This window comes from Echinops telfairi, unplaced genomic scaffold (assembly GCF_000313985.2).
Source record: "Echinops telfairi isolate 266 unplaced genomic scaffold, ASM31398v2 ScPeMD7_4;HRSCAF=17, whole genome shotgun sequence".
Taxonomy (NCBI): Eukaryota; Metazoa; Chordata; class Mammalia; order Afrosoricida; family Tenrecidae; genus Echinops; species Echinops telfairi.
The window spans coordinates 4,812,301-4,825,965 of record NW_022103900.1 but is presented as its reverse complement, the minus strand read 5'-3'; the positions used below and the strand labels follow the sequence as shown (position 1 = coordinate 4,825,965).

At 36.7% G+C, this 13,665-nt stretch overlaps 1 protein-coding gene across 5 annotated transcripts in view; it reads left to right on the top strand.

The window, feature by feature from the left end:
* The window catches only part of PPIG (peptidylprolyl isomerase G), a 46,113-nt gene extending 32,722 nt beyond the window's left edge, over positions 1–13,391 (top strand). For 4 of the 5 annotated variants that reach the window (XM_004703759.2, XM_045298682.1, XM_045298693.1 and 1 more), the window contains 5 exons: positions 663–879; positions 1,614–1,781; positions 4,373–4,460; positions 6,831–6,967; positions 7,139–8,469. In XM_004703759.2, coding sequence (XP_004703816.1) covers positions 663–879; positions 1,614–1,781; positions 4,373–4,460; positions 6,831–6,967; positions 7,139–8,252 — 1,724 coding nt within the window. In that variant the 3' untranslated portion in view covers positions 8,253–8,469. Of the gene's footprint in view, positions 1–662; positions 880–1,613; positions 1,782–4,372; positions 4,461–6,830; positions 6,968–7,138; positions 8,470–10,545 lie in introns of those variants that run through there. The other variant, XM_045298688.1, reaches the window with a different exon arrangement.
* Positions 13,392–13,665: the final 274 nt, after the last annotated feature.

The window sequence follows — 13,665 nt, the reverse complement described above, 5'->3', positions numbered from 1 at the left end:
CGATTGTGTCAGCGAAGGTGAGCATCACAGAATGCCGACTTATTAGAACAAAGTGTTCTTGCATTGAGGGAGTACTTGAGTGGAGGCCCAATCTCCATCTGCTGCCTTACTACTTAACAAATAAACATATGTTCATCAATCTATTCCCAATCGCTATATATAATGTATTTACATATGTACATGCCTGTATTTAGACCTCTACAAATGTCCTTTGCCTCCTAGTTCTTTCCTCTGTTTCCTTTTACTTTCTTCTTGTCCCGCTATCATGTTAGGCCTTCATTTGGGTTTTGGAAAGTCCTCTCTGCTACATTGCCCTTGATTTTATATACTGGAAAATATACCCCCAACTAGCAAAAGTCTTACTCGATTTATAACCAGTGTTTATAGTTTGTATATCTTCTCTGATTATTGTGATTGAATTCACATTCTTATTTTTTCAAATCAAATAGATTGTTAGTTCTCTGAGAGCAAGTACAGTGCATTATAAAGCTTTTCTAACGTATACTAATGAGCCAAATCACTTTTTATTGTGTACCCCGTAGTTCAAATAGTTGGATGAGCTAAATGTTAAACACTGGGCCTAAGTAAGGATCTGCAGAAAATTAACACTTACAAAGATTATCTTTAAAAGTTACCAAGACAGTTTTGTTTTTGAATTTAAGCTAAGAAAGAAGAAAAGAAAAGGCACAAATCGTCCTCTTCGTCGTCGTCCTCATCTTCCAGCGATTCTGATAGCTCAAGTGATTCTCAGTCCTCGTCTGACTCTTCTGATTCCGAAAGTGCTTCTGAAGAGAAATCCAGAAAGAGAAAAAAGAAGCATAGAAAAAATTCCCGAAAACACAAGAAGGAAAAGAAGAAGCGAAAGAAAAGCAAGAAAAGGTCTTGATTTACTTTGATAAAACCAGTTTTATATCGAAGAGATATAAATCCTATCTAGATATTGTGTCTTAAAGACTATGTCCTGATCACCTTCTGCTAGCCCATTAAACTAGGAAGATATACAGCAAAGTTAGCACAAGATCATTTTGAAATTCTTCAGTTTGTGGATGACATTTAAGTACATTCACATTTTTAACAAAACCAATCTAATGGTTTTATATGCAGTCATTGGAAAAATTCTTCAGGTTTTATCAGCTTGTGAATTTTATATGAAAAATAGGATTCATAAGAATTCTAGAAAACCAACAATTGTTCTTATTTCTTGTAGTAGTCACTCCTGCAGTTTTATTCTTTAACTCCTTTGTTCTTAATGATTGATAGCATTAGGAGACAAATAATGGCAAAGTATTTACTTTTTTCCCCCATTTTTCCTGAAATCCTGTTTGTACTAAAACTTATATTTAAAAATGTTTTTTGATTCATCAGAATATAATAACCACAAAGTTCATATTTTGGTTTTATTTTTAAGGAAGATGTATTTTGAAAGTATGACAAAATACTTTGTTTGGTTTTTGGTTACTTGATTTGTCAGGAATGAGAAAAGATTTCCCTGTGTGATAACATCTATGTGGAGAACAGGAAAATATGTATATGTGATGTCTTAATACAAATATTGGAAATTAGTATTACATATAATTAAATGTACGTTGTTTTGTGTGTTTCTGTTTGTTAAGCGCATCCAGTGAAAGTGAAGCTGAAAATCCTGAAGCACAACCCCAGTCTACCGTACGCCCAGAAGAGATCCCTCCTATCCCAGAAAATAGATTCCTAATGAGAAAAAGCCCTCCTAAAGCTGATGAGAAAGAGAGAAAACCCAGAGAGAGAGAGAGAGAAAGAGAGTGGTAAGGGAATGTGTCTGTTTTATAGAGCGGCCTATACTCGTAGCCACAGGATCTCCTCCTCGTTTAGAAAATTAAATTGGTATTCTTGTCCCAAAATTGAAATATTTTTAATTGATGCTGCTAGCAAAGCTTTCTGTTGCTATAAACATATCTAGAGAGATCAACTAACAAATTGGAAAGTGATTTTGAGTGAGTTTTTTTGTTTTTGTTTTTTAAATAAAGCTACCGGTGCAAATAAAGATCAATTGAATCACATTACAAACCTATTCCATTTAAAATGAGAAAGTGCTATGTTTTAGTATCTGTTAAACTTTTTAGCAAGTAAGAATTGAATTTTTCAATTTGTTTAATAGAAAAATGCTGCTTTCCTAATACACAATATTATAATGAAAATTCATGCCATTTTTTAATGCTTTGGTAATGTGTTATTTCTAAATCTACAATACTAGCATCAGTAAATCTATTGGTTCTCTGATGGGTCATTTTAATAGTTATGTCAAGAAGTAGAAATTTTCCTCTTAATTTCAAACAAAGTATGTGGTTATAATATCCAAGCCCATTGCCATCAAGTCACTTCTGACTATGGGACAGGACAGAACTACCCTGTTGGCCTTCCAAGCCTGGTGGCATAGTAAATTACATGTTGAGCTGCTAACTGCAATCGTGGCAGTTCTAACCCACTAGCCATCCTTGGGAGAAGGATGAGGCTATCTATTCCCAGAAACCCTAGGGACAGTCATAGGATTCCTACGAATTGGAATTAATGTACTAACAGTAGTTTGGGTATAATCTTTATAGTAGTAAGACTGCTACATCTTTCTCTGAGCAGCTGATTGGTTCAAACTGCCTGTTTTAATTAGCAGACAAATGCTTTAACCAATATATAACCAGGTCGCCTAATTACAGCATCATAAAAAAAAAACATACCCTCTGTCACTGAGTCTATTTCAATGCAGGATGACCCTATATAGCATTTCTGAGTATCTAAATCTATGAGAACATACCGCCTCATCTTTCTCCCTGGGACAGGCTGGTGGGTTAGAAGCACTGACCTTGCAGTTAGCAACCCAGCACTCAGTACCACCAGGACTCCTTTGGTTATGATATACAGGTGATAAAATTCTAAATGATCCTTCTATGCTTTTCATAATATAGTAAAATAAAAGGAAGATTTAGTTACAGTGAACCCTCGCCACTTCGCGCTTCGACTTCCGCGGCTTCACTCTATCGCGGTTTTTGCTTAACAGCGCATGCTCTGTCATTACTGCCACTGATTGGCTCATACTGTACACGCTTCTGTCTGCATCGCTACGTATCGATCGGAGCTACGTATCAGATGCATTTTTGCTTTTGTACAGTGTACTGTAATTGTTTGCGATTTTTAAGAAATTTTATCTAAGCCCTATGATGGCTCCTAAACGAGCTTCTTCTCCTAAGCCTTCTGACAATAAAAATAAACGCCAGAGGAAGATGCTCACCATCCAGGAAAAGGTAAAACTTTTGGATATGATCAAAGATGGCAAGAAAATCGTGGAGGTTGCACGCCATTTCGACTTGAATGAGTCTTCCCGTTCGCTCCATCCGTTGTACTTCATAATATAATAATAAATGATAATTGTAACGTCCAAAATGTTTTACTGCATTTCCCTTTTTCGTTTAATAAATTGGGTAATACGAGTGTAATGGTGACTAAAGGGTGTTTTTTCATGTCCTCTATGCTCTAACTACGAAAATATTTGATTTACAAATAAGGAATCCTACTTCACGGAATTTCATTTATCACGGTAGGGTCTAGAACCGATTAACCGCGATAAACGAGGGTTCACTGTACTTGTTTTTTTATTTTTTATAATTACATATTTTTTATTAATCACTTTGCTTTAATTATGTTCAATTTGTAACAACACAAATACATTCTGCATATCAGATATTTACATTAAAATTCATAACTAGCAAAATTGCAGTTATGAAGTAGCAACGAAAATAATTTTATGGTTGGGGCTCAGCACCACATGAACTGTATGAAAGGGTTGCGGCATGGGGTTGCGGCATGAGGAAGGTTGAGAACTACTGCTGTAGAGGAATGAGAGATGTGAAAGGAGTGGACATGTTATTAAGTGAATTTTCTTTTTTTAAAATCATTTTATTAGGGGCTCATACAACTCTTATCACAATCCATACACACGTCAATTGTGTAAAGCACATTTGTACATTCATTGCCAAGATTTAGTTATTTGAATTTAAGGGATTTAACTGGATTTTATTTTTCCACTAGTATTGGGAAATAATTTTATTGAAATAAATATTAAAGGGGAAATGTTTAAGCTACTTTAGAATTAATTTTTCAAGTACTTAACGATTTGAAAATGGAAGTTCCCTTTTTACATAATCATGATATAAACTTTTCATTCATTTGTGTATGCTTGAATCACAGTTGATAAATTTCTCTGTAGTTCTTGGGTGAGAACTACTGTATATAGATAGAGAATTTTAAATTTACTAATTTAGATAATTAAAGATATATTTATTCTCTAGGGTTTTTTCCCTCAGTAAAATAATGTCCTTTAACTTGACCTTTGATTTGTTTGTAGTAATCCACCTAACTCCCAGCCTGCTTCCTATCAGAGGCGACTATTAGTCACGCGGTCTGGCAGGAAAATCAAAGGAAGAGGACCAAGGGTAGGTTACTCTTTTCTCCTGAGTCTTTATGTGATGTATTGTTTTTGCCTCTCTGAAATAATTTTAGAGTGTGTTTTTAAGTATTACTTTATCATACAAATAAAATTTAGGAAAGATGTGGCTAGTATCGTAATTCTTAACAATCATTCGTCAACAGGGTACTCTGTCTTCTTGTGCTGCTGCTGCACACCGCTCCTGCTGTACCATTACTTCCATGTCCCAAAATACAGTGGATCCTTCTCAGTCTTCATGTGCTGTGACCTCACACCTTGAAATATTCTTTCCCTTCTGCTTCCATGGCATTTTCTTCCTTTCTGTATACATTTGCCCTAAATTTCCAATGTCAATTCATATTTTTCTTCCTGACCTGTAAATATTGGAATGCCTTGAAGTTCCAACTCTTCTCAGTCTACAAATACTCCTTGGGCAATCTCATCATTTGCACAAAGTCAGTTGCTGCCTATATACGGTACTTAGTGTCAACTTGTCATTACTTTTCTTAGTACTTAAAACCAAACCAGACTCATTCCCATCTATCTAGTTTACTCCTACTCACAGCGACCCATCGGGCAGGGTAGAACCTATCTGCCTACGTATGTTTCTGAGACTTTAACTCATTTATGGGAGTGGGAAACCTTGTCGTTCTCCCATGGTGGTTTTGAATTGCTGACCTTGTGGCTAGAGGCTACCCAGGCTCCCTTCTTAGCACTGAAGTCTTATTCTATAGCCAGTCACTCAGATGCCTATTGGCATCTCAAATGTAGCATACACAACAATCAGCCTGAACACTTGCTCTTCAAACGTGAGCCTCCTTTAGATTCCTGGTCTTGGTGATTTGCACTGCCATCTGTGTACTGAAACCAAAAACCACCTTGACTCTCCTCCTTTCATACCCAAAGTGTCTCAGCATCTCTGAATCCGTGCAGCTTTGTGTCCTCAAGTCTCTGAGACTCCCTGCTCCTCTTTAGGTCCACTCCATCATCTTTACTCAATCCACCATCATCTATTATCTGAACTAGATAGAACAAGGACTTCCTGACTGGTGTCTTGGCAGTTCTTACACTTTTTTCTCTTAGGATCCCTTTACATTTAAAAAAAATGACTGTGCTTTCAAAGGGTTTTTGTTGATGTGGGATGTATCTGTCAATAATAACCATTTTAGAAATTAAAACATACTTAACACTGCAAGGATAGGTAAGTACACATCCCATTAGTGCTGCAAGGCCATCAGAGCCTGTCGTGTCGCCTGGAAAGAAGCTCCATTGCACAGTCATGAAAAAAAGTGGAAAGGGGAAATACTGATGTATGAGGATGAGCAGAGTTCTGACCTCACAGACCTCCTAAACCACACGGAAACAATCACTGTTCTAAGCCTTTTTACAACAGTAACCAAGACTGAGCAATTAGCAATAAAAATCTGATGACATCCCTCCCCTGTGTCACTGATTTTAGGATAGATAGGCTTTTTACCATGGTCTTTAATACCTCTTAAAATGCAGTCTAGTATTCTGTTTTTATCAGTATTACCTAATATCACTTTCCTTCGTAGTTTTAAATATTAGCTGTACTGGTAACAGTTATTGTTTACTTTTAGAACATGGACCTTCAAATATGGTAGTTCTTATGCCTCAAATGATGATTTCCCCCATTCTTTATCCTCTTTTCTTTACCCTTGCCCAACAGATTCTTTTATAAACATCCTTTAATTCTCAACTTTTTAGTATCCCTTACCTGTCTGCACATTTTCCACATATTAGATCCAGTATCTTTGGTATAAACTGTGACCACCTTTTATTTTTCCATCTACACTCAACACAGAGAGTAGTTACAGTTGCAGATTGGGTTATTGTCGTGATTGTGTGTCTCCCTGGTTCCTAGCTCAGTAGAGTACAAATTCCAAGAGAGAAAAATGAGATGTGCTTGGGTTCACTGGAATTTTCTCCAGTATGTGGTAGAATGCTTGTTCATCCTAAGGGATGAATAGATGTTTGTTGAGTATATGAACATCTGTACATTTGAGAAATGCTTGCTTTGAAACATTAAGCGTATGCCTACATCCAAATTGAAACTTGACAACTGTTAAAGAGTTATTGGACCACCCTTGGTTAGGAGTCTTCCAAGAATCTAACTGAGGGAAATGAATGCCATGGAAACTTAGAATATTTTGTAGTGGGTGCTGTTTGTTTGGAACATGGTTTAAAGTTTACTTCTCGGATTGATTGTCTACTTAAAATGGAAGTTTTAGTGTATAAAGAAATATCAAAAATTTCATTTGACGCTAGAAATACTATTTGCTTAGGATAGAGTTTTAGCTATTATTCAGTGTTTTGTATTTTTAATACAATGATTTTTCCTTTTTATGTTTTTAAGCGTTATCGAACTCCTTCTAGATCCAGATCAAGGGATCGTTTCAGACGTAGTGAAACTCCTCCACATTGGAGGCAAGAGATGCAAAGAGCTCAGAGAATGAGAGTATCCAGTGGAGAAAGATGGATCAAAGGGGATAAGTACGATTTAACTTGATATGTTTCCCATGCATGGAACAGGTAGTTTTCAGACTGTTGTGAAGAAAGTTACTATAGTCGTTTGGTTTCTGAATGCTTGAAGGTAACTTTAGTTAATAATACACACGATTCTTTTCATAGGAAACTTTCTAAGATACTTGTTTTTCTTTTCAGGAGTGAGTTAAATGAAATAAAAGAAAATCAAAGAAGTCCAATTAGAGTAAAAGAGAGAAAAATAACTGATCACCGACATGTATCTGAGAGTCCTAACAAAAAAAGTGAAAAAGAACAGAAAGTTAAAGACCATAAATCTAGTAGCAAAGACAGAGACATCAGAAGAAATTCTGAAAAAGATGATAAGTATAATAAAAACAAAGTGAAGAAACGGGCCAAATCTAAAAGTAGGAGTAAGAGCAAAGAGAAATCAAAGAGTAAGGAAAGAGATTCCAGGCACAATCGACACGAAGATAAGAGGGTGAGATCAAAGAGTAAAGAACGAGATCATGAAAGTGTTAAAGAGAAAGAAAAGCAGTCAGAGTCTAAAGGGAAGGATCAGGAACGGAGTAGGAGTAAAGAGAAGTCTAAACAGGTAGAATCCAAGAGTAATGAGCATGATCATAAGAGTAAGGAGAAGGATAGACATGCGCAGTCCAGGAGTAGGGAACGGGATCTACCTAAAAGCAAACACAGTTACAATAGTAGAACCAGGGACCGAAGCAGAAGCAGGGACAGGAGCAGAAGGGGGCGATCGAGAAGCCAAGACCGAGATCGCAGCCGCAGCAAAGAGTACCATCGACACCGAGACCGAGAGTACAGGAGGCGAGGGAGGTCCCGGAGCAGAGAGAGAAGAGCATCACCAGGAAGATCTAGAAGCAAAGACAGGAGGAGGAGGAGGAGAGACTCTCGGAGCTCAGAGAGAGAAGAAAGTCAAAGTCGAAACAAGGACAAATACAGAAACCAAGAAAGTAAGAGTTCACACAGAAAAGAAAACTCGGAAAGTGAGAAGAGAATATACTCTAAGAGCCGCGATCATAATAGTTCAACTACTAACAGGGAGAAAAAGGCTGACAGAGAGCAGAGCCCATTCTCAAAAGCTAAACCAAGTAGTAAGGACAGTGAGTTGAAGTCATCCACCTTGAAAACCAAGGAGGAAGAGAAAACGAGATCCTCAGTGGAAAGAGAAACCAACCCAAAATCAAAGGGTCAAGAAAATGACCACGCACATGACAAAAATAAAAAATTTGATCACGAATCAAGCCCTGGAACAGATGAAGACAAAAGTGGATGAGTGAGTTGTGTAAACTTATAAACTATTTTCATTCTGTCTCAAATTTTTTAAGTTTTAGAGACTTGGATCTCCTTTATGTTGTTTTCCTCTTTGTTGTTTTTTATGTTTGTCCTTTTTTTTTTTTTAATGTGGACTTCATTTAGTTGATCTTTTGATAATCTGCAATCTGGATAATTTGTACTGATAAAGTTTTAATAAACTTGAAATGAGAAAATCACTTTGGTGTAATACTGTGTGCTGTGTTTGATTATGTCATGTATGTTTTTGTGTTGCAACAATCAGCCAGTAGCAGACATGATATAATAATTTGTTTGATCAACTACTTGGAAACAATATGTGTAACTGATTGTTGCAATACATTGTTCCAGAGGCTTGTTTTTCTCATTATTAAAGTGTAGAAGCTACTAAGTAGAAGATCTGTTGTCTAGCTTTCCTGATTGCATTTGTAACAGCTTTGCCACTATTTCTTTGACTGACACTAAGCAAGTCCTAATAACTTGAGATCTTAAAGCAACACTTTTGATTTTAAAATAACTTATTTAAATAGGTAACATTATTTACATTACATTTTCTGATTCTTTGGAACATACCTGTTTCATAGTGATTTTTCTGTCAAAATTAGTTTTACTTCCCTTGTTTATAAAAATAGTTTTTGTTTTCAGTTGATCTGCTAATTGGTCTTGACTTGTTATGCAGTAGCCAGGGCTGCACCTGGGAAAGGAAGGGACACTGGTGATGCAGTAGTTAAACTTGAAGCTGCTAGCCTTAGTTTGGTAGTTTAAAGTCCCCAGCACCCTGTGGGAGAAAGATGGGGCAGTCTACTTCTGTAAAGATGGACGACAGCCTTCGAAGGTCTGCAGGCAGTTCTACTCTGCCCTACAGGGGGTCGCTGTGATGTGGGATCAATCTGACAGCTGAGTGCCTTTTGTTTTCTTTTTTAATTCTTTGGGAAATCTATTTTAAGTTTCAATTCTGTGTTACTACTTTGGGGCTGAAGAGTTAAAATTGTTGTAAAGTTGTTTTATTATTTTGTGAGATTAAAATATTTTCAGTTAAAATACATCACTTGTGCAAGTACTTCAAAGTTACACAGATTTTAAAAATGTATTTGATACAGTCACTCTCAAGATGGACTTCTTTTTTGCGGGGATTGGGCCACCAACCTTTAAGAGTTGTGTTAACACTGCATGCTTCTGTTTTAAGTTGAACTGCTCTCATAGGTGTGAGTTTCAAGCGGCAGGAAATGAATCTTTTCCATATATGTATCTTGGTAGGCTACAAGCATGTTTATTGACTGGTTTCTGTTCAGGTGGCTTTTAACTATTATTATTAACACTGTTTTAACTTGGCATGTATAGCATTGCCACATAGAGTAGAAAGTTGCAAAACTTGGTAGCTGAAGATAACCAAAAGTCATTTAGAATTTGTGTGTTGTATTTTGCTATCCTGTGATGTTGGCCTTTTCTGTAATCTCTAAATAAACATTGGAACATCCAGCAAACACAAACCTGCCTCATTTTAAAAGAAATTTCAGGTTGAAATTATTGTAACCTAGAGTGTTTCCTACTTTGATATTAGTCAACATAGTGTTAACTGTACTGAGAGTTTAAAAAAAAAGTGTGGGAAAAGGAATTAAAAGATCACCGGATTTTTCCATCAACTTGTTGGAGCCCTAGTGTATTACCAAGGTAGCTTCTTGGTAAATCCAGTAGCTACTCAGTGCTCTTTGTATAGAATAAAGCAGGGCTTGACATAATCCCTGCTATTACTGATTAATACAGTAGTGATACATTAATCATTCTTGTACTTGTTTACAGGGTGATTTGGGTAATGAAAATGAGATTGTTTGGAATATATTAGAATAAATATCCACAGTGCGTTATTTTGTTTAAAAATGCTTCCTGATGACAAATAATAAATGAATCTGAGTGCCCAAGCTGTATAGTTTGTTGTATATTTTAAAGTAGTTATGATTTTGTCTTAAATATAGCAAATTGAATTTTAAAATCCTTAGGTATAATAAATACATGTGCTTCAAAACAGGTGCTGTTTAAGAAAGGATTTCTAATGTATTTTCGAAGTCCCTATGAAGTCAAACATTCCTGTTTCTGATCCTAGAGCTTCCTCTACCAGGAATTATAGACCAGCGCTCTGAACCTTAGAGTTTTGGAAAGTAACTGTGGAGGGTGGGGAATTAGTACTTTCTGTAAACAACATTCTGTTCTGGCAGTCCAAGAGCGGCTCCATGAAATCTCGTTCTTTTTAACTCTCCCTTCGTGTCTTTCTTTTGAAGGTTTTTAACTATTAGAACACAGCTCAAGGGGTTCCGATGAGGGATGACAACCAACTAGATGTTATCTTCAGAACGTGGTATCATTAAGATTTCTTGTATCTGGATCGCACACAACTCGACTGCTGTTAGCCTTTCATTCTATGTGTAATGGTGATGCGTTTTAATGTTTTACGTGGACATGCCGCTGTCCTAATGATCGATAGTTCTTTCCTGTTGGATTATTTTTTAACAGTTTAACATTACCTTTGACTTTAAGACCCTTTAAAAAATATTTTTACTTAATGGCTTGATTTTGCTCAATTGAAGACATGTAAACTTTTGTGTGTGTGTAAAATATTTTGGGAGATACGCTGTGTGACACTAGAGAAAAATTAATGTTGATCAAATGAGCAGTAGAGAGTTCACTGGGATTGCCCTAAAACTAAATGACCTTTGATCTGGTGCCCAGTAAAAGGGCACCAGTAAATATTCTTTTAGATGAGGGTACATCAAAAAGCGTTGCTCCTGGGACTCCAGATCATACAGGCTCAAGTTTATTTCCATAAAAATCATGTGGAGGTCTGCGATTAGTAACGGCTGCAAGACATTCTCGTTGATGTACTTTTCTTCGTCTCTTTATGGTGCCTTCCCCCAAAAAGGGGGTCCAACCCAAACAGCGACAACTTTCTGGAGGACTCCAAGGGGTAATCTTGGTAGATTTTTTTCAAAGGCAAGACAGTCACAGGGGCTTAATTATGAAGAAATTTTAAGAAAACTTCAAAGTACATTGGTGATTTAAAATCTAGGATAGTTGCACAAGGAATTATTTCCATCACACTAACACGTGCTCATTTTCTGAGGGCAGCAGGGGCTGTCCTATGAAAGTCACTGGGAAACCCTACTGCGCCAGCCCTACAGCCTTCAACCTTCCCACGACCGCACTCTGTTCAGGAAGGGTGGGACGTGTCTTGTGCATGGGGTTGCTCTGGGTCAGAGCCGACTCAATGGCACCTCACAGTGCCAGTGCTTCTTGGGAGGAGCACAGCTTGATTCAGGGAAAGGTTAGAGAAATGGAACCCCTTCCGAAGTGCACAGACCCAGGGGAGACAGCAGTTTCACCTTGTTCAGTAATGGTTTCTATGACTTTGCAGCAACACTTTTTCCACTTACCCTCACATTACGAGGGGGCACATTTGGCTGCTGGTAGTTTGAGCAGTGATGTTAACTGGTAATTGATTTACTTTTAAGTTAGTGTGTGCTTTCAGTAGGCTCACTTTACTCCAGGTAATAATTTTCATCACTCTTTCAACTTGAGTGAAAATTTTATTTTTTTTTAATTTTTTTTTTTTGAGTGAAAATTTTATATCGAAACCTGTTTGTCTCCCCTAGTAGGTTATCATACAATTAGATTTTAGAGCTCTAAAAGTATATATGCTTTGTCTCCTTTTTGTCATTTTAATGATTCAGTTTAAGCTTCATACTTTGGCAGTTGACTGAACCCTCCAAGGATTGTAGGTTGGTGTCCTGTTTGTTGTGAAAAGACCCGTTTTGTTACATACTAAGATCAGCCCCAGCAAATTCTGACTAGCAGCGTGACTGGCGTACCCATCATAGTGGGCTTCCCTGCAGGAGAATTGGCTGGATGTAAACTCTGGCCTGTAGTGATACGCAAGATAGAAGTAATAAAGGAAAAAATCACAGGAATGAGAAAATTTCACTAGCTAGGCTGGAGAAGGAAATTGTTCAAGGTTCTTGTTTATCTTTGCTGCAGGTGGGGGTGTACATTTGTTTCTGCCCTTTTTATTTTCTAGAAAATAACACGTTACCAAAAGATAGGGGGTGTATTCTCTTGCCCTTGTACGTGCTTGTAGCATTTGGAAAGAGTGGTAAATGAGTTCGGTGGCTGTGTGTCGGGATGTTGCAGGTTTTTAGCTGCTCTTTGTGGAAGGGAAGAAATACGTGAAGTTTAATGCACTTTTTCCTCGCTCAAAAGTCACTGTGATGTATATTTTTTAAAATATTTAGAAATACAGCTTTCTTCTCAATTATAAAAATAGTTTCAAATGCTATTTCTTAGTGTTAGTAACAACTGTTTTCTGCAAACTTCATTTTACAAAACTGAAAACTTCCACAAACTGTATTAACTTTTATAGTTACACATTGTATCAAATAAGCTACTATAATAAACAGGATTTTTTTGGTATTCTTAAAATTGTTGTGTTCAATGTTTATTTTTATTAAAAGCCAAGTAATGAAGACAAAATAAAAAATAGTTTTATTTTACTCGAGATATGGAAGTATTTGTATTATATAATGCAACAAAGAGTTTTAACATTTTAACAAGAAGTGACAGTTTCCAGGAAGAGATTTGGGAAAGAAGTTTTAGTGTAAATATTTATTCATAGTGCATCAAGTTTCAGTGTCTTTTGTCTCAGCAAACTTCTAAGATCCAACTTGGATTTGCTTTACTGTCAACTGGAAGAGTACTATTTGCTTAATTCCTCTAAATTTTTCAGCATTGGAAACAATAAACTCTTGATTCCTAGTTTAAATATAGCACTTACCATTGTGAAGCCATATGAATGTTAATTTTACTTTTGCAAAATCTAATTGGAGTTGGGGTGTTTGGGGGGAGAACGGTGTTGGTTTTGTTTCTACATAAATGAGGCATTTAGAGAAAATGTACATACTTCTTGATGACAGTCGTTGAAACTGATCACCTAGTCAGACATTCTGACCATCCAGTGGGCTGTATGTGGTAACACGTGACGATGAAGTGTTTTTAAGCTATAGCCAAGAGAGCACATAAAATGTGAGTGCTTTCTATGGACTTTGCAAATTACGTATTAAAATACTTTTAGCATCAATTTGTTTTTTCTATTTTCATTGCTTTCTAAGTTTCTTAAACGTTTCTTAATCCAATATTGTGCTCTCACTTTTAAAGTGCTAACTTACTGTTTTTACACCTCCCATATCCACCCTCAAATCCTTAGTACCTTAAGTGCCTTGGTTCCAGTGTATATCTTTGCCACACGTTTGCCCTTGGGTTTCTCTTCGCAAATTCGAGCAGTTGTGTTTTCACAGGGCTGAGGAGGGCTTTGCCACAGGCCTTTCTACTGAAGTGATTTTGTGGTAAGCCTG